This window comes from Sinohyriopsis cumingii, chromosome 9 (genome assembly GCF_028554795.1).
Source record: "Sinohyriopsis cumingii isolate HCF-2022 chromosome 9, ASM2855479v2, whole genome shotgun sequence".
NCBI classification, from domain to species: Eukaryota; Metazoa; Mollusca; class Bivalvia; order Unionida; family Unionidae; genus Sinohyriopsis; species Sinohyriopsis cumingii.
In genome coordinates, this window is record NC_142969.1 from 58807315 (window position 1) to 58830762 (window position 23448).

Below are 23448 nucleotides of genomic sequence, written 5' to 3' on the forward strand. Positions count from 1 at the left end.
ATGGATTCATTGTGCCTTGGATAACCCATAAAGTCTCATATGGACTCATTGTGCCTTGGATAACCTATAAAGTCTCATATGAACTCAATGTGCCTTGGATTACATATAAAGTCTCATTGGACTCATTGTGCCTTGGATTACATATAAAGTCTCATTGAACTCATTGTGCCTTGGGTAGCCTATAAAGTCTCATACGGACTCATTGTGCCTTGCATTACATATAAAGTCTCATATGGACTCATTTTGCCTTGGAGTACCTATAAAGTCTCATCTGGACCCATTGCGCCTTGGATTACATATAAAGTCTCATATGGATTCATTGTGCCTTGGATAACCTATAAAGTCTCATATGGACTAATTGTGCCTTGGATTTCATATAAAGTCTCATTGGACTCATTGTGCCTTGTATAATCTATAAAGTCTCATATTGACTCATTGTGCCTTGGATAACATATAAAGTCTGATATGGACTCATTGTGCCTTGGATAACCTATACAGTCTCCTATGGACTCATTGTGCCTTGAATTGCATATAAAGACACATTTGGACTCATTGTGCCTTGGATTACATATAAAGTCTCATTGGACTCATTGTGCCTTGGGTTACATATAAAGTCTCATATGGGCTCATTGTGCCTTGGATAACCTATAACGTCTCATATGGACTCATTGTGCCTTGGATTACATATAAAGTCTCATTGGACACATCGTGCCTTGGATAACCTATACAGTCTCACATGGACTCATTATGCCTTGGATTACATATAAAGTCTCATATGGACTCGTTTTGCCTTGGAGTACCTATAAAGTGGCATATGTACTCATTGTGCCTTGGATAACCTATAAAGTCTCATATGGACTCATCGTGCCTTGGATTACATATAAAGTCTCATATGGACTTATTGTGTCTTGTATTTCATATAAGGTCTCATTGGGCCTATTGTACCTCGACCCTGTCAAATAATGGGGACATTTGGTCAATCGCTTGTTCTTTCGTCAGTCCGTACATAAGTTTTCTTTTTTTTATCTCATGCTTAACATTTACACCATTTGTAATAAAGTAACAACACATGGAATACTAATGTCTCAGCACCAAATATTGTGTTATGTACCATAACTAGAGTCTTCTTAAAGATCAGTCTATTTCAGTTTTGCATTTATGCTTCAAGGATACTGTTTTTTATTGTTGTCTTTTTTTTGCTGTTGATGGTTTCTTTTTAAGATATAGGAGTAAAATTTGGCACATGTATGTGCCCATTTATCTCCTTGCTGTCATTTTTAGTTTAAAGCTTTTCCCAGAGCATGATAGACTATACATGACAATCATTATAATTAGTAGACGGAGAAGCTGAGAAAACCTTTGTAAGAACCATCGACCCACGGGAAGTTACAGGCAAGCTTTCTCTTATACCCACATTGGTCGAGCCCCAGACTCGAACCCGTGCGGACAGAGATGCGATGGTAAAGTCGGTAAAGCGAGCGCTTTAGACCACTTGGCTTCCCCTCCCGGTATCCCCTTATCGTCTTGTGGTACTTGTTGTAAACTGCGTATCAATTACAAATCAGTAAAAAAAATCGACTACTTTAGTACAAAATAGTAAACGGTATCATTAGCAGAGACAGGTTTGCGTGCAGTTAAGGCATACTTGATACAATAAGGTAGGAGCAATATGTTTCAAAATATTTAAAAAAAAATAAAAATGGACTTCTTTAAGTAATAAAATGTACCAGCTCTCCGGCTATCAGCCTGTGTAAGACACCGCTTTCACCCTATGAACTCAGCAATGCGAATATCATCACGATATCAAACTTTCAGTATCCGTAGAACAGGTTAAAAATGTGTCCATGTTGCCTATCTAGTTCTAAGTTGTTTAGTGGTCATGTAAATTGATAGTATATCCTGTTTTCTTATATGTCGTGTACATTTTAAATAGAAACTGTTTTCTCTTTTGCTTTAATCTTTAACATAAAGCAAAGTGTTGTAAACGACAGGGGCACAGTTAATTAAACAAGATGTATAACTGTTATGATTGCATTGTGTAACCCGATGTATAACTGTTACGACTGCAGTGTGTAACCAGATGTATAACTATTAGAATTGCAGTGTGTAACCAGATATATAGCTGTTAGGATTGCAGTGTGTAACCCAGATGTATAACTGTTAGGATTGCAGTGTGTAACCAGATGTATAACTGTTAGGATTGCAGTGTGTAACCAGATGTATAGCTGTTAGGATTGCAGTGTGTAACCCAGATGTATAACTGTTAGGATTGCAGTGTGTAACCAGATGTATAACTGTTAGGATTGCAGTGTGTAACCCAGATGTATAACTGTTAGGATTGCAGTGTGTAACCAGATGTATAACTGTTAGGATTGCAGTGTGTAACCCAGATGTATAACTGTTAGGATTGCAGTGTGTAACCAGATGTATAACTGTTAGGATTGCAGTGTGTAACCAGATGTATAACTGTTAGGATTGCAGTGTGTAACCCAGATGTATAACTGTTAGGATTGCAGTGTGTAACCAGATGTATAACTGTTAGGATTGCAGTGTGTAACCAGATGTATAGCTGTTAGGATTGCAGTGTGTAACCCAGATGTATAACTGTTAGGATTGCAGTGTGTAACCAGATGTATAACTGTTAGGATTGCAGTGTGTAACCCAGATGTATAACTGTTAGGATTGCAGTGTGTAACCAGATGTATAACTGTTAGGATTGCAGTGTGTAACCAGATGTATAACTGTTAGGATTGCAGTGTGTAACCAGATGTATAACTGTTAGGATTGCAGTGTGTAACCAGATGTATAACTGTTAGGCTGGTTGTCATGATACACTTACTTCGATATTTATCATGCTGTAGATGCTGATAATGGTCAGCATCAAGCAATTTGGTAGATGGGGTGGGGTGGGGTGGGGTGGGGTGGGGTGGGTCGAAGATGAAGAACAAGACAAAGATGTAGTTCAAAGCGTTGTAAATTTCACGTTCAGAAACGCCGTCAGCTATGGAGGGGGTGGTGGTGGAGGAGAATACATTAAGGAAAGAAAATAAATAGAAATATAAAATAATGACTATATTACTACCAATAGACTAAGAAGCTATCAAATATTATGAAGAGGGCAATCAAAATAATTTTTTGTCGTACATAAAACCTAATTATTTGCATGTGTTTGGCTTACGTCAAGTTTAATGTATCGTATAAAGGTTTCAGTTAACTAAGTAATTTATCAATCATTTAGACTATTTATTTCTCTTTTTTAGTATTAGAATTCGGTTGGAGCCGTTCCCGATCAAGTACGCCACATCCGTTTATTTGTGAGATAAGCTCCGCGGAAGCTTACCGAATCGTTCAGGAGTATAGAGATTTTAGTAAGTTGAGATAAATGACAGGTTTTCAGGCCTTTTCCTCATTTTTGGAAAGACACACAAAATGTCCAAGGCAGATTACCATGTTTAAAATTCACTCATCCGTCGTAAATGCTGCCAAATATGTATGTTCTTTTTCTATTCTTTTGTGAAGCCAGTCGTTTGCAATGTGATTTATATTTCTAGCATGGCACTTTTGTCATAGATTTGAATTGTATTTCCACCTAGGGAAAGGCCTGAGAATGTATAATAGCGGTTCAGACAGGAATATTTAAAATTAAGAGTCTCCATTACATGCATTTTTTTCATTCAGATAAGAATCAGAAGTTTAATATTTTACAAATGTCTTCTTTGTGCCTCGATTTTTGTACAATTGAGTCATAACATTTCAATTCGAATGTTACAGATGTATTTGAGCATTTTAAACATTTCTTTCTTTCTTTCCTCCAGTCTATTTTTTAAATGCCTACCATATGGTAAAGCGTCTTATACTATGATGTTATGATGTCCGTCAATCTGTGCGTTGGTCAGTCTGCTTGTTACCAAATTTAGTGCGTGGCTTCAAATTGGGTTAAGGAATAACCCTGTCATTTCTGGAGTCCAATAGTCGAAGTCAAGATCACTGTGACTATAAAATATAATTAACGAGCGTATTGGATAACTTGCATTTAAAGTAAGAAAGAAGCCTGTAGGATTTTAGGTCAAAAGACAAAGGTCAAGGTCATTGTAACTGAAAACGAAAACAGATGCTTTCTGCACAAAACCTGGAATACTCCACCATTACAGTTATCAAACTTTGCAGCTGGGATTAAAATATATAAAAAGTGAAAAGCCACAAAGCTATCAATTTTCGGGTCAAAGGTCAAGATCGCTGTGACTAGAAAACATATTTCCTCACAATAACATGATTTCTCAGCAATCTACAGATACCTAAAGATTTTTGAATAACTTGCACTTGGGGAAAGAAAAAGACATTCGTTATAGTGGTCAAAATGTCAAAAATCAAGGTAATTGTGACTGAAGAAGCAGAATAGTTTCTGCACAATAAGTTATTCACCATCCACAGGTACCAAACTTTATGGATGGCTTGACATTGGAGTAAGATAAAAGCTCTATTCATCTCGAGGTAAAACTCAGTGGTCAAGGTCGCTGTGGCTCAGAGATGAAACAGTTTCCACACATTAAAATTACATAACTGGACGAAGCTTTCTGAATGGCTTGCAATTCGTGTAAGGAAAAAGCGTATTGATTTTGAGGTCGAAGGTCGATGGTCTGTGACTGAAAGAAAGAAATTGGATTAATAATAACGTAAATCACATACCTCCAACAAATCTCCTGAATGGTTTGCACGTGTGTTACGGAAGAAGCCTATCGATTTTGAGGTCAGAAATTTAATTTTACTGTAACGGAAAGAATAAAAATGGTTTCTGCACAGAAATATTAATTATCTACACAGAGGACTATCAAACACGTGTGCGTGATACAGAGTTATTGAGCATTTCTAACATTTTTGGACGATATATAACCAGTAGGGTACAGTCCCCGCAACACGTAAGGACCCCTTTGAAATGCAAATGAAATGGTGAAGGAACGATTAATGAACGGACAACGAACTCTGATCTAATGCGGAACAAACGAAGAACGAATAGTACATTCGCAGTACGCTTCTCGCAAGAAACAAACGTTGAAACGATAGAAAGTGAATGACGGACGATAAACCAAGAAATTAGGATTCTATTGGAGTTATTTCTATTTTCGGAAAAGGTTTACAAATGCATTTTCAAACGTATTCTTCAAGACACGTAAACACAAACGCATGACTTAAGATAAACGGTGAGCGATGAGACGATGAATTGTGTGTGTGGGGGTGGGGGTGGGGGGGTGGTACTTGACAGTTTCACTTAGTTTTAACCTATGATGAAAGGTTTCTACACTTGATTTCTAGTTTCCTATCCAGACTGCTGCCTTTATTGAAGTACTATTGTTTCAGGCTTGCAGTAGTTCGGCACTGACTGATATTTTTATACAAATATTGACTTTTGATGAGGCTGCATCATTACAATGACTCAGCTGGATGTTATTGCATCATATTGTTATTCCCAAAAAATCATAAATATTTGTTGTCTTTTTTTTTCCTGGAGATTTTCTGACAAGCAGAGAATTTTACTGGTATTCCGTAAATTGTTAAAATCTAAACAGAGTATAATTTGTTTATTGGGTTCAGCTCCCCCCCCCCCCCCCGGTATGGCGTAGGATAAAAGAGCAAACAGGTGCATTCAGCATTGAACAAGATGTCTTCTTTTTTTTTTTTACAAATGCACCTAATTTACACATCCGTGTGTTACATTGCTGCATAGTTTTTAGTTTATTTACAACTTCATATAAATTGAAGTCACAACCTACAGTTGGTGTGGTTCTGCCAGTTGCATCGAACCATGATAATCTTTCACAACCTGTAGTTGGTGTGGTTCTTCCCGCGAACCATGATAATTTTTCACAGCCTGTAGTTGGTGAAGTTCTTCCACTGAACCATGATAATTTTTCGCAACCTTTAGTTGGTGTGGTTCTTCTCTCGAACCATGATAATGTTTCACAACCTGTAGTTGATGTGGTTCTTCCATCGAACCATGATTATTTTTGCAGCCTGTTGTTTGTGAGGTTTTTCCATTGACCCATGGTGGGGTTCTTCCAAAGAACCATGATAATGTTTACAGCCTGTAGATGGTGAGGTTCTTCCATTGAACCATGATAATTCTTTACAGCCTGTAGTTGGTGAGGTTCTTCCATTGAACCATGATAGGTTTTTTTACAGCCTGTAGTTGGTGAGGTTCTTCCATTGAACCATGACAGGTTTTTTTACAGCCTGTTGTTGGTGAGGTTTTTCCATTGAACCATGATAATTTTCATCTCCTGCACCTTAGGTAGAGCAGACATTTTCGTTTTCCGTAAGATTCTGAAGTTCATTCCTAGACCATTTTTTGTAGAATAGTTTAATTTGCCCATTCAACATTACTCAGAGTCATGTTAATGCATACATTCTATGTTCTGTTGTGAGGAATACATAACACGCTTTTGCTCTGAAGGCATGACATTCACCATTTTCAATAGTTGACATAGGTTCTGGCAGTTAGAAATCAAATGGGTTTATGACAACTTTTGTGTTTCAAAATGTGTATACACATGTTTATACAAATTATCTATGACCCATGGATCTCAGATATACTCATATTTTGCGCTAGGTTCACACACGTGAAATACTTTCTCCAGGTTCATTTAAAAAGAGATAATAAATACAATTTTAACCAATTTGGTTGGTCAGATGGGGGGGGGGGTCACTTACAAAGGAACAGCCTGGCAATAAATAACATATTTTCATTATTTCACAGTTAAACCAATAATGGTTTATCTGAAGTAATGTATTCCAACTAGACGAAACATTAAGGAACAGGGAATCTTTATTATTTGGTTAGTTTAGCAAGCGAGTTCCTGTGTTTTGACCTTGAGTTCTCACCATCACACGATGGTCCACTTACACCAATGTCCTATATGAAAGTATGCATTCTGGAGTCAACCATACTGCAGAAAATGCAACCAAACTTTATAGTCATGTTTCTATGTTTCTACTAACACAAGAGACGCAAATTAAATAACTATGTGGATAATTTATCATCTTTTCAAGGTATATTTACACTAACTGAGTCAATTACATGTTATTACATTCTATTTATGTCCTTAGGAAAATCATTAATATATTTTCTCTGATTAGTCCTGGATATTTACTGTATTCAACAGAAGGCAGTATTGACTAGGGTAAAACGTTATATGTATTCAACAGAAGGCAGCGCAAAAGTTTAAAGAGAAATAATATGTTTATTGAGTTCACCCTCTGAGCTTTTTATGTAAAATGACAAAATAAACAGTTGTGATTCGGCTGGTGCCATCACAATTTCAATCATTGCATTCAGTACAACTATTCCCAGCAACATATGCTGTATTGAATGTGTTATATGCTTTGTCCAGGTAAGCGCATTAGACAGTCTTGGTGCATCTAACTAAATGCACTAGATTTAATAAAAAATGTAAAACAAAATAAAATTAACGTAAAATATACAAATTACTTTGTGAAGTGAGGGCTGCAAGGATTTATTAACCTGGGAAAAACAATATTCACTGAAACCTCAGCCCGAATGAATATAACTGTTCTTGAGTTGATAAAGGTTTGTAATAACCCAATACAATTTATATAAGGCGGCACTTTTTGAATAGTAACAAAAGAAAAGACTTTTCGGTTTATAGAGGAAAATGTTTAGATCTTTTCAAATGATCAGTATCATACAAAAAAAAACAAAACAAAAAAAAAAAAAAAAAAAAACAAACATACAGTAACACATTTGGAAAAACATGGTTTTTATATTAAATGTAGTTTTACTTTCATTATGAAAAATTCAAGTGAAAGTCGGTTAGATGAGTTGCGCCCTGAGGGATCTCGTGCAAGACACTAGTTGCTTAGCGATGATCTAATGTTGGCTAAACGTAACCTTACTGATAAACAGGAAAAAGCATTTTGCACAATATAGACAGAAAATTAAATCTATTTGTTGAAGATATAAAAATTATCATGATGCACACACGATACTTTTGTGAAAAGTCACACTGCCAGTTTTACAACATTTAACGATGAGAGACAGATTTGTTAATTTGTGAGGGTTTCACGCAATTTTTCAGAACATATATGACGGCAATTATCGTGGGAACATGCACATAGGGCCCACCCCCCGATTTCACCTTTAAACCTGTTTTGGTCTACATCCGTAAAAGTTAATAATTGATCACTAAATGCTGCCCCCACCCCCGATAAGTATATTTAGTGCAGGAAGAACTCTTATAACTCTGGAAAGAACCTCTAAGCCAAGCTCACGGGGAGCTACTGTCAAGCTTTTTCACATTTCCACGTTGACCGAGCCGAGATTCAAACATCGGACAAAGGTGAGATGTCAATGATCTTGAAGGGCGAGTACCTTTAAACCACTCGTCAAGCTGGGTCAGAGAGAGAGAGAGAGAGAGAGAGAGAGAGATAGGGAGAGAGAGGGAGAGAATCAGCATTGTGAAGCAATCTACAATGATGTTATAGGTACTGTAACTGCCAATTAAATATTAATTTCTTGACATGAATGGTATGAAGGGCATTTGACTTACAAAAATAGAGATTAAAACAAAACATAAAAACTTTATAGCATCAAGGAACGTTCTACTCGCTCTTGGATATTTCTTCTTATGTTCTACTCGCATTATAACATTACATTCTCTGTTTTGCACGTTCTATTTGGACCATATATATATATATATATATATATATATATATATATATATATATATATATATATATATATATATATATGTCTGTGGTCAGGGCGAAGCTAACGCCAGTCACATGACAATACCACCCTAGTAAAAAAAAAAAGGCCCCTGTTGCGATAAAAGGTGCAAAGCCTGTCAGCATACGACATAGACCAGCATATGTTCTAGCACAGCGACTAGCGAAAATCTGAACATCCATGGTCCAAACAGAACGTGCAAAACGAGAATGTTATTTATCTCATCACATGTAAGATCTATAGCCTTCCGTATGTCGGAGAAACTGAAAAGTTGCACAATAGGATCAATCTTCACAGATCTGACTGGATGAAAATAAGCTGTACAGAAGTTCAGTTGCAGAAGACTTCTCTTCCCGTGACAGAAATACATATTGCAGTTGCGCACAATTCCAACTGGAGGTCCGAAAGCAGGAAAAAAAAAAAGGAATCTTACTGAATACGCCGCCTTAGAACATTTAAACCAAGCGGTTCAAACCAAGACAAGAAAAAAAAAATACAGCTAAGCACAAATAAAATCATCATCTTTTTGTAGCCGGCACAATTTCGTAAATAATTCTTTCAATTTCTTATTAAGTGGCCCAATAACACTTAATTTCTACTAAAACAATGAAATATCCGGGATATACTTTTCGGTTAGGCAAATTAACCTAAAAGAACAGATGGCGAAATGGGTCATTCGTTTCTAAAACGATAAAAAATATTTTTTTGTTCAGCATCAGCATGAAGGTGAAGTCAATTAGTTGGAACATAACATATTTCAAGCTTTTATTCCTGTAGAAATAGTCTTGTAAAACTAACTTTGACGCTTCTTTGTGTCTTTTGGTTGTGTTGTCTCTGTTTCGTATATGCCTTTGGAAAATACTCAAATATCGAAATATTTTGTACCGAGGTATTTCTGAACTTCCTCGATGCGTACCACGGTGTACACAATTATATTAAGTACCAAAAATTTTATATTCTGGGGCAGGGGCATATTCATTATGTGGTAAATTTTCGGCTCTCAAATAGTTAGAACACGTATTCTGTTTTAAGTTATAGCCAAATACTACCATATTATATCAATCATAGTACTTGAAGAAACAAAACCCTAATTATCTTACTTCCCCCGAAAATGACATGGTCGGTATCGTATTGTACATGAAAATTCATTGTGTATGCTAACTGTGTATACGTTGTCACCGAAGCAATTCCATACTAGTAAGATGATTCGACTTGTACTATAATTGACACCCTGTAAAAGACACGTGCAGAGCAAGGAAAGTATGTTGATAAAAATAGGACTTCTTGATAATGAGGCCTGTGATTTACTAGCTACACTACTGATAAAATATACAGGAAAACTTTGAGGGCGATGCTAATACCCGGGCAAGATATTTATCAGAGAGGGCAAGTAAACATAAAAAAGACAGACTCAACAAACGGGAAAATATTTAGTGAACTTGAGAACAAACAACTTCCAACAGAAAATAAATGCTCTCATGAATGTATATGAATGATTCTCGGTATCGAAAAAGGGAATGCACGAACATAACACATTATCATACGTTACAAATTATTTTTTAATTGCTTTTTTGTAGAATCCGAAATGTTTCCAAACTAGGGATTTGGTTCGAATATGTTTCGAGACATCCAACTCACCCTCCATGGTGACATACGTGACGCGTGATAAACATGTGATTAAAGGTTCATAAATAAAATTATATTTCTTAAATTTAAAATCAATTTGTGACCAATACAACTGTTTTGTAAAAAAAGAAATCATATCTTTCAAATTATTTTGTGATGAAAAATGAAAACATGTTTATGACATCATTAAATTAGTAACATGGTTATTCAGTTATTACAGTACATTTCTTACTGAGGGATAGTATCGGAGTACCAGTACAGTGAAAAAGTACCCTGTTATATACCACAGGAAAAATACCGTGCATCTTTCTTTGTGTATCTAATACACACACACACACACACACACACACACACACACACACACATATATATATATATATATATATATATATATATATATATATATATATATATCAAGTCATGCTTGAATAGAATACGTAAACACAGAAAAAGAGGTTTGTATCGTGGACCATTTCCCTATTCGTTTAAGTTGTGCACGGGCAAACCTTTATTTAACCCAAAAATCGGTCAAAAAGGAACCACTACTAGTCTGTATTGAATACATATACCACTACTAGTCTATATTGAATACATATACCACTACTAGTCTGTATTGAATACATATACCACTACTAGTCTGTATTGAATACATACACCAATACTAGTCTGTATTGCATACGTATACCACTGCTAGTCTGTATTGAATACATATACCACTACTAGCCTATATTGAATACGTATACCACTACTAGTCTATATTGAATACATATACCACTACTAGTCTGTATTGAATACGTATACCACTACTAGTCTATATTGAATACATATACCACTACTAGTCTGTATTGAATACATATTGAATACATATACCACTACTAGTCTATATTGAATACATATACCACTACTAGTCTGTATTGAATACATATACCACTACTAGTCTATATTGGATACATATACCACTACTAGTCTATATTGAATACATATACCACTACTAGTCTGTATTGAATACATATACCACTACTAGTCTGTATTGAATACATATACCATTACTAGTCTATATTGGATACATATACCACTACTAGTCTATATTGAATACATATACCACTACTAGTCTGTATTGAATACGTATACCACTACTAGTCTATATTGAATACATATACCACTACTAGTCTGTATTGAATACATATTGAATACATATACCACTACTAGTCTATATTGAATACATATACCACTACTAGTCTGTATTGAATACATATACCACTACTAGTCTATATTGGATACATATACCACTACTAGTCTATATTGAATACATATACCACTACTAGTCTGTATTGAATACATATACCACTACTAGTCTGTATTGAATACATATACCATTACTAGTCTATATTGGATACATATACCACTACTAGTCTATATTGAATACATATACCACTACTAGTCTGTATTGAATACATATACCACTACTAGTCTGTATTGAATACATATACCACTACTAGTCTATACTGAATACATATACTACTACTAGTCTGTATTGAATACGTATACCACTACTAGTCTGTATTGAATAAATATACCACTACTAGTCTATACTGAATACGTATACCACTACTAGTCTGTATTGAATACATATACCACTACTAGTCTATATTGAATACATATACCACTACTAGTCTGTATTGAATACGTATACCACTACTAGTCTATATTGAATACATATACCACTACTAGTCTGTATTGAATACATATACCACTACTAGTCTGTATTGAATACATATACCACTACTAGTCTGTATTGAATACGTATACCACTACTAGTCTATATTGAATACATACACCACTACTAGTCTGTATTGAATACGTATACCACTACTAGTCTATATTGAATACATACACCACTACTAGTCTATATTGAATACATACACCACTACTAGTCTATACTGAATACATATACTACTACTAGTCTGTATTGAATACGTATACCACTACTAGTCTGTATTGAATACATATACTACTACTAGTCTATATTGAATACATATACCACTACTAGTCTATACTGAATACATATACTACTACTAGTCTGTATTGAATACGTATACCACTACTAGTCTATATTGAATACATATACCACTACTAGTCTATATTGAATACATACACCACTACTAGTCTATATTGAATACATATACCACTACTAGTCTGTATTGAATACATATACCACTACTAGTCTATATTGAATACATACAACACTACTAGTCTGTATTGAATACATATACCATTTCTAGTCTATATTGAATACATATACCATTTCTGGTCTATATTGAATACATATACCACTACTAGTCTGTATTGAATACATATACCATTTCTAGTCTATATTGAATATATATATATACCATTTCCAGTCTCTATTGAATATTACGACTGATATGATAATAATGGGCTTGTTGGAGAATTAAAATGTTTAATATGACATAAAGCGAAAGGATCGTATTTTGTCGGGCCATTTACAACTTTACTTGCACAAAGATCATAAGGAAAAACAAAAACAAGCAGTATTTTAATTGTATGGTTTGATGAAAGTATTGAACTTTTAAATAATGTATAGTACGACTTTTAAACGTCAATGTTTGAAGACGGGGTAAGTGTCATTAGTGTTAGTAGAAATTCGAAATCGCAACCACAGTTCGACTTGGAATGTGCCACTAATACTGCATTTGGGGATATTCGTAATCTTTCCATTTAAGAAACATCCGAATTATGTGAAAACTATAAGTTTAATCGTAATGCATACAATGCGATTTGCAGAAGGAAAGAAAAACAATATACAAATGACCAAAAATATACATTCACACATGCATTGTATGCCATTGATACAAAACAGTTTGGGTAGTTACTAACACGGCACGTGTCTGCTGTAAACACCAGTATCCCAATTTTAGCATGGTACACATATTGTTATGAGCTTTGCAGTATAATATACGATGGTGAACATTTCCACCAAAAAAAAAAATAAAAACAAAGAAACGAACATTCGACTATCCAGCATAAACTGTTAGACAATGTAATATGAGAGAAATAGGTGAGAATCGCTGTCACACACGAGAAACGGAAAAGGCCGTAGAATAGATGCTTTACAGAGTGAATGTTGAATTGCACTTTACAATTATAACTCCAGTATTTACTTGATTATAAATTACTTGATAATGATTATTTTTCACAGAACTTATCAAAAGTGATATTAAACTCCTGACACAAATAACCCATGTAGCTACAGAGGAAAAAGTTCGATATTATAGATTACATGACTTGGTTTCACATAATGAACTGGGAAAATAAAAGGCTGACACCAAGCCTGGAAATTCATTAGCTGACGATATGTACAGATTAATAAGCAAATATCTGAGTGCAGCACGATGGAGGTTTCATGGAGCTTTTGTTATTTTTTAAAAGAAAAATTTTTATGGACATTTTGAAAAGGTTTTTAATCGAGAATAGAAATTTTTTTTTTTAAAGTCATAAACGTTTGAATTATATTATTGCGACGTACTTCAACAGCGTCTGTTTATGCGACTGTCAACATTGTAGATGTATGTAATTGCATGTAACTGCATTGCTTACAAACGTCTGTGTATGTGCATACATATACTAAAGTAACAGAATAGTCAAACTCTGATTTTCGGTTCTGCACTTTATTACAAAAAATATTGTAATCACGCTCAACAATATCAGATGTAAATCTGTAACTAAACAATATATTTAGGAATTATAATCATTCAACCTGTCATCTTATTTGATTATACTGGCACAGTTGTGAATATCACATTAAAGAAACAAAGTAAACTTTTATTAGCAACTTAAATCTCAGTTACATCAGATGAAACAGAATGATTGAATTTAAATGAAAATTTAATATCACTAAACGTTTATATGGCCAAATTAAGCTTCATTTCAGTTCCGCTAAGATTCTGCTTTATATACCCTACGAAATCTCGTAAGGCGTACGGAATTCTGTGAAATTCATACAAAGTCCTGCGGAAAATCGCCGCGGACAATCCTACCTCACTACGGAGTTCATGTAAGAAAATAACAATATCATGTTACGATTGTATGGTCTTAAATTAAGCAACAGAAAAGAGGTAAATCCAGCAAGTTATTTAAATAAAAAATTCAACAAATCATTTATTTCCCAAAAATGCAGAGTGAAAATTTCAAAAGAACTTACAGTATTGTGAATTAAATCACAAATATTTCTAAAAGTCCTATCACAGGTCCAAATGTATAGAGTATTCCGAGTGAATTCCAGCTGTGCTCCGAATGAATTAAAACATTGAATATGCTGATATGCCAGTAGTTTCGAATGTGCTAATGTGCCAACAGTCTTGATGTATCACAATGATATAATTCAAACTGTCTTGAACGAATTCACAGTAATCCCAAAACAACGATTTCATCCGAAAATATTTAGTACCTTGTAATTCAAGTGAATAGTTTAAATTTAAAAAATCATCTCAAATTAAAACTGAATTAAAACAAAATCGACTCATTCAGCTTTGTTCGTTTAGATGGGAATGAATAATTCTGAAGAAAACAACATTACTATAAAAAGCTAAGACACAATAAAAGAGCCAGGATGAGGGTAATATTCCCATTTAATTCACAAACAACTTGCTCTCGAACATTCCTAATTTTTAAAATAAAAAAGACCTTGAACTCAACAGGTGTTAACATTTTTACCTCGATTTAATAATGAACTCAATATAAAATTTAAAATCATAGAGAATTATTAGCTATATAATATGCTGTTTACAAAAGAACCCCCTAACCCTCTCAAGAAACTATCCTCCCCACCAAAAAACCCCAAAGATAAAGAAACAGAAATGAAACATTGGTCAGATATGCCATAAACTCAATTACTTACAAAAGTCAGCTACACAATACTGACACACATAACATATACTTATGGAGAAAAGACAACACAATACAAGCGAAACATGCATAATACCTCCCCTCATAACGAAAAAATTGATCATATAATAAAGTTTTCTTTCACGTATTAGTCAAATATACCTATGATAATTAAAATTACATAGATGATATCTTATTAATGACACCAAATATACGTGAAAGCAATAAAATACTTATATACACGCGAAAGAGCACCTGCAATTATATTTTCCCTTGATGCCAGTATTATATTCTTGCAACATCATACACCACCTTTACAATCTCTCATTTTTGTTTTTTTATTTTGTTAATAAAAGTAAGGGGTTGTGATTATTAGATACATTGATCGGAAAAGGAGCTGAAATGATACTCATTTCAAAATGTCGCAAAACCGATATCAAAGCCAAACATTCCTTCTCGATTGCAGAATATTTTTTTCTGGTGCTTTTTTAAATAGAAAAATAGCACTGGATGATCATTGTTTTTACTGACAGGCATAGGAACTAAGAGATAACCTTGAGCGTAATATCGACGGGTTTAACCTGGCCATATCCAACAATAAATACTTTAAATAAATTACTTTAACTAGAACGAATATACCTGGCTATACTATTCTATGATGACTATCACTAGAAACAATAGACCTGGTTATAGTATTGTGTGATGACTATCGCTAGCACCAATTGATGTAGTTATACATATTGCATGCAAATGATTTAATACTAATCTCGGAGAACTTTATTCAATCCCATAACGTGTATTGTTTTAGAAGTAATGGGGCTTTTAGGGTTATATAGCTGAAGTACGTCAGCACCTTCTGTACTCTATAATTTTATTTTATCTCGATCGTCACACGCTAGTCTATGCGGTATGGGGAAGTAATTATAATGCTATCCTGAATTTCCAGAACAATAACAGCCAGTGTAAAACTATGTATCTATTATTAATATTTTGGAAATATATTTGTTGTCTGTTTAGAAATGTACTGCGACACCGTCAGAAAGCTATCACGGCGGTTGTAGAGAATTCCGCCAGCCAAAAGCAGTGTTACTATATATATATATATATATATATATATATATATATATATATATATATATATATATATATATATATATATATTACTTGCGTGAACGATTTTTTTAATCCTAACTGGCTTGAAGACAAAGATAGTGTTTCCCTTCTCCATTTAATGCCTGCTTATTTTGGTTAAGTTAAAAAATCTGTACCATGTACATTGACGTGACGTTTCTATAATACTGGAATTGCTCCTTAAAGAAGAAAATAAGCCATTGTTTAGAAATCAAATGTTCAAAGAGGAAATGCATTGTCACGTTTGATGAACCCCAGCTATAAAGTCATGCATAAGCTATAATCTACTGTCTTGGAAATATTACTGCGGCCATGTGTTTGATGTCTAAAGATTTCCGTAGGCTAGTGTTAAATCATTCTGCAATGTTACCGTGACCCGCCAGAGACGGGAAACCTGAGCTGGTGAAGGCGACCGCTCGCATCATTTGACAAAGGCTTACCGTATCACACCTAGGTGTAACAGCTTAGTCCTAAAATCAGAGGGACGCCCGCGGGGCGAACGATGCATGTTCTTATCTGTACCCACGTGGAAAGACAGCGAGAGAGACATTGTTCGCTAAGTTTAATTTGATCGGTCCACAGCGATGTCCAATCAAAAGTTGAAATAGAGAGCGTGACTGCAATTCGACGCGAATTATACATTCTGACTAGCAAGCGAATATTTAGTCTCGCCTAGGAAGATTGCTGAGCAATATAGGGATACTCCGGGGAAGCCACTTGTAATATGGCGTTTAAAACTTAGAGGCATATATTCTAAGGAAAGAAAAAGCTTCGAAAAGGTCAGTAAGTTATTTGTTCGATTTTTGCAGAATATTACGGCATCATAATTGTAATTATTTGTAGTACATACACTTAATTACTAGCATCGTTTAGTATGTAGACTTACTTTTATAGTGTTTCATTTACATGCGCATTCGAGAAATGGACTTGAGCCTACGTAGAGAATTATTAGATGCGAGGCGGAATTATGTAGATTGTTAGCTTGTGGTCAGAACTAATTTCGTAATTCGCTATTAGGTTGCTTCGTAGTAAACTAGTACATTTATTAATGTCTTACGTTAGAATTTACACATGCTTGAATTGTGAATTTGGGAAATGGTTGAAGTGTGTAAGATTAGTTAGTATGGATGTTTGCATATATCAGATTATGGATATTTGAATATTTGTGTACTTTGTATGAGTTGTATGGTAAATAAATACATCTGATTATTGTGATATGGTTTAGTATAACAGGATTTGGAATATGCATTGATGTGACAGAAGTTATTGATGTGTCTATAAGAAGAAATTGATACCGTGCTGTATTATGCCGTCTGTTTAACCATACAAGAACGTATGGATATCTCGATGTGAATGAATGTGTGACCGAAGCAATTTAATTGTCGTTATCTGATGATAGGCTGTGTGCAGTGTGAGATGAGAGGGCTAAGGTTGGTTGTTTTTGGGTTTAACGCCATTTTTCAGCACACATCTATACATGGCAGCCAGTATTAATGGTGGAGGAAGAACCCAGGAAAACCCCGGAAAGAACCACCGACCCACGAAAAACTACTGGGAAGCTTTCTCACATATCCACATTGTCTGAATCCGAGACTCGAACCGGCGCAGACAGAAGTGAGATGTCAGTGATCCGTAACGGAGAGCGCTTTAGACCACTCGGCCACTCGGGGCCCCGGGAGGCTAAGAAAAAATATTGTACTGTCCTTGTGTTTTCACAGGAAGCTTTTTAGAGGACACAGAACTTCGGGTTCGATTGAGTCCCGAGTCTTCAAGAGTTAGAGACGAAAGTGAGACTAGCTGAAAAAGTCGAAGTCGACGGAAGTCTAGTCGGTGGAGAGAATGTGGTGGAGGAGGAAAAGGAGTCTGGATGAGAAAGTAGAGGAGGAGAAGAAGGAGTATAGAGAAGTCGAGGAGGAGGAGAAGAAGGAATTTGGAGACAATTGGGGAGGAAGAGGAGAAGGAATTGGGAGAAATAGGAGAGAGAAGAATACCACAGATGAGTAGAAGACAATGACAGGTGGAAATCTATCTCACGCTACTAATCAAGTGATGCGAGAGGCTATTAAAGGGTCGAGCAGAAGGAGAGTAATTGGAAATTTGAAGCGTTTAATTATTGAATTGTTATTAAATTGTTATTCATTGAATTTCACCCTTTTTTGTATATTTAAGCATTTAACCGTCGGTATTACTGACTGAGGGCTTGGAACTTTACATCTACATTTCACTAATTTAACTTCCAACCAAAATCGAGCCTGGGACTTCTATAATAGTTTAAATAAAATCTTGGGAACACCCCCACCCAACCTTAACAACCCTCACAGTAACAGTTCCCTACAAGATGGACAATGGTTTTGACATTATATACAGAAGAAAATTACAGACACCCACACGTTGGAAAATGGTTTTGATTTTATGTACAGAGTAAAGTTAAGATAAACACAAGATGTCAAATGGTTTTGACTTTATAAACACAAGAAAGTTACAGATACCCACAAGATGGAAAATGGTTTTGACTTTATAAACACAAGAAAGTTACAGATACCCACAAGATGGAAAATGGTTTGACTATTTATATTGATAAACGCAGAAGGGAAAAACGGTTTTGACATTATATACAGAATAAAGTTACAGATACCCACAAGAAGGGAAAACGGTTTGGACATTAAATATAGAGTAAAGTTACCGATACCCATAAGATGGGCAAAACTGTTTAGACATTATTTACAGAGCAAAGTTACAGATAAACACAAGAAGGGAAAAACTGTTTAGATATTATATACAGAGTAAAGTTACAGATAAACACAACAAAGGGGAAAATGGTTTTGACATTATTTACAGAGTAAAATTACAGTTAAACACAAGAAGGGAAAAACTGTTTAGACATATATACAGAGTAAAGTTACAGATAAACACAACAAGGGGAGAATGGTTTTGACATTATGTACAAAAAAAAGTTATACAGACCAAAAAGACAGAAAAAGGTTTTAACATTAATAACAGAGGAAAGTCAGAATTTCCCACAAGAAAGGAAAAATATGGTTTGGACAACATGTTACTGTTACGATTTAGCAAATATACTCACAAGAAGGAAACTGGTTTTTGACATTATATTATTGTACCAATTTAACACAGATATCCACAAGAAGGAAACTGGTTTTGACATTATATTACTGTGACAATTTAACACAGATACACACAAGAAGGAAACTTGTTTTGATATTAGTGTCTAACTGTTGTCAAGGAGACGTTATTGTTGCTCGTAGTTTAAGTAAGTCATCGAGTATATTCTTTCTTATTCCTGTATTTAATATTGCACAACTATGCACCTACAATGAAACAATGCGCGTTTACCTTCTACACCTGTTCTTTTACTTTCTGATTTTGCCATAGTACACCATTTTAAGTTTGTAATCGAACTTGCTCCTGACACTAATAATGTCATATCACTGACGTATCTTCTTTCTTGTGGGATCAGTAATGTAAGTCCATGCTTCTTATTCCTGTATTTACTACAACACAGCTGTGCATCTACAGTGAACCTCAAAACTGAACCTATCATAATTCTACTGTTGCCTGCTCTTGCTTCGCAATGTTACGAACTTAGTTTTGATCTTGATTCAGCTTTAAGGAGTGACCAGGACATTATTGATTGATGCATGTGTTTTTCTTTATTGACTTAACTGATTGATATGTTTAGACGTGTATTTTACTTTCTTGATTGATATATTTAGATCTATATTTGACACTGTTGATTGATATATTTAGATGTGTATTTGACACTATTGATTGATATATTCAGATGTGTATTGGTGTCTGATATTTTTACAACTACTACAAATAACCAGAACATATATTTTATATCTTATTCTGCTTGTAATATATGTCCATGATGATAATTGCTTATGTTGTTGTTGCCTATTATTATTATTATTATTATTATTATTTTATTTTATTATTATTGGTGATGTGATGTGATGTGATTTTGATTTTTAACGTAGCTTTAACAGTTTTTCAGTCATGCCGCTACGATGTCTGCAATGTGCCAGTTTATAGTGATGTCTAGCACTGGGGCATCATGCCGCAGACATGTAGCACGATGTCCCACCCAGTCACATTATCCTGACACCAGGCCGACCAGTCCTAACACTAACCTCTTAATGCTGAACGCCAAGCGTGACAGCTGTTAGTACCATTTTTGTAAGTCTCTGGTATGACTCGACAGGGGATCGAACCCATGACCTCCCGCATCCGTTATTATTGGTGATTTGGGTGATAGCGAAGGTTGTCAACATTGAACTATGTAAATGGAATTTTTATTTAGGTTTAAATATTCACACAGAGGACAATATTTAAGTGTGCAAAATTTTCAGACTATTTCCTAACGAAAATTAAACCGCTGATTCCTTCACCTCCATCAGATACACTGTTATAGGTTGAGGTATCTATTTTAAATCCAATACTTGGCAATTAGGATGTAGTCAATTTTTGTCCATCTAAGTGTAATATATTGCAATATAGTCTAATGTAGTGCAATACAGTGTAATGTTTTATGGTGCAATCTATTGTAATGTGGTGTAGCGAGGAGTTGTTTAGCATGGTGCGATATAGTAAAGAATAGTCTAGTGTGAGACTGTGTTGTGCAATCTAACATTTAAGTTTTGTTGTGCTGTATGTTGTGTTGAGGTGCACATTAAATTAAACGTTAAATGTTATTTTATAGAGATAATTCCACGACGATATATTGTTGTGCAAAATTTAGTGTAGCTTGGTGTAGTATTGTGTAGTGGAGACATTAACATTTCTTTGCAATAATTTTAATCTTTTTGACTCCGAATAGCATACGGGACAGATAACGCGGATCCGAAAAATACTTTAATGGGCCCCAAGTTTCTTATTGAGCCAGTAAGTAGCATTGTGATGGTTGATGCCCAGATGACCAGCATTGAATGCATTGCCTATGGCAACCCTTCACCAGTCTACAGAATGTACCGCACAACAGTGTATGGAAACCGGACGCATGTGACATCAACATTTGACACCCGCTACACTCTTAGCAATGGGAAGCTACAAATTGACAAACCAACAGAGAGCCAGGATTCGGGAACTTACCAGTGCGTCGCTGAAAATCAGTTTGGATCGGTTTACAGTGTACCTGTTCCCATCTCTTTTGGAAGTAAGTTTGCAGTACACTTCCTTGGATGCTGTACCGGCTTGTTATGTCAGCTGTGTACATAATCTTTATCTTGCAGTTTTCATTGTCGACATTATTCTTATCATCATTTTCTTCTTGCTCTTAATAATTTTGTGTACGTTATATATATATATATATATATATATATATATATATATATATATATATATATATATATATATATATATATATATATATATATATATATAATTGGTATGTATGCATGTATGTGTTTGTGTGGTTGTGTGTGTGTGTGTGTGTTCATAAGCTCTCATCCTATTTAAGTAACATCATCTGGTCAGTTTTGTTGTTGATACTGGGAAATTTGGTGATATCATAAAACGGCTGCTACAATAGACTTGTGGCTCAGAAAAATAATGTACATCACTTAATTCAATAAAATACAAGCATTTGGTTTATGCTAGGTCGTGAAATAATGGATTTTCTGAGAGAAAAATATTGATATTTCAGAGGAGTGAAGCACGATAAATATTTGTTACTGCCTATTAGTAGACATTGATAATATTATGACTAAGAAATTTTGAAACTCCACTAAAGTTTACTTGGTCTATTGACTCATAAACGGATGCCATCCCCCCCCCCAATTCAGATTCAACATTGGACAAATACTTTTTCTTTCTTCAGTTTTGTAATGTGCTGTTTAACTTTCAATTAGAAAGGAGAATTATGTTATTATTTTGCGAATATGTACGGGTATAAACGGCACACCTCTGATATTATCGTGCAGGATATAACAAGAAATACGCTACCTTCATATGTTAAACTTGGCCGATAAATCATCCCTTCACCCGTGATGATATTGATTTTCGGGATACCACCTATTAATTAGGGGTGCAATTATCTGCATTCAAATTTGTCTGCACGCATCGATGTTTATTTTATACACTTACCGGTTTTTCTCCTGGTTGTGCAGCTACCGTCGGCTGAAGGGTTCTTTTGGTGACATGTAGATTATATTTCCTGAGCAAATCATATGTTTGGTGACTTGTAAATCCACATGGAATAGCACAACCATCTATCCATTGGCCATTTTGAATTTCGCGCTTGATATGGCTGTTACCAGTTACCAGTATGTGTCTAAAGTGTACGCGGGTTTGTTCTGGAATGATTTTCATGCAGCAAAATTGCATATTTTAGTGAACAGGTGACATCAGACCCACAACATCCTCCATCTGTATCAACACAGATTTGTGGGGTTGATTTATCGGACTAACGTTGTACATGTTGCTAGTCAATATGTTTGAGCATAAAATAGCAAGAATTACTGCTTGTTCCAAGTGAATAATGGATATATTTCATCTCGTGGGTGAGAAACTGAAGAAGTTTCATTTGTGTGCGAAAGTACAAAACCGCTGTCCACATACCAACCAATAATCCGTTTTGAAATCTCTCCGAAATAGTTCTAATTTTTTCGATTGTATTCGATAATTTTCGTAATATCAAGGGTAAAGGTTCACTCTCAATATAATCTCAATAGTCATAATACTAAAACGTTACTCAAAGTTTCTCATTTCCTTGTGTAATTAAAACTAATTAAACATTTTTGCATTTGATTTTGATTGCGGACTCCTGCAGCCAATCAAAATGGACACATTGCCTGTGGGAAATCTGCAACAGATGTTTGAACTGTAAATTTGGGCTCTCTCTATATATATTTTCACTTGCCATTCAGCACTTGGGGAGTTTGCAAACGTGATCAGAGCCCCAGTCGTGGCAAAAGAGCACGATTCGGCCAACATAGAATGTCTGCCTCCCAGTTTCAAGCCAGGTAAGGGGAAATTTAAATTTAAATGCAAGAGAAAACACATCTATCTTATTTAGTTGCATATTTGTT

General features: G+C 34.9%; 1 protein-coding gene across 1 annotated transcript in view; it reads left to right on the forward strand.

Moving 5' to 3' along the window:
- LOC149791891 (contactin-like) overlaps positions 1–23448 on the forward strand; it is a 158723-nt gene that overhangs the window by 60282 nt on the left and 74993 nt on the right. Inside the window, exons 6-8 of the mRNA XM_089970401.1 lie at positions 3261–3368; positions 21240–21575; positions 23287–23382. Of these exons, the coding sequence (XP_089826527.1) occupies positions 3261–3368; positions 21240–21575; positions 23287–23382 (540 nt within the window). The remainder of the gene's footprint in view (positions 1–3260; positions 3369–21239; positions 21576–23286; positions 23383–23448) is intronic.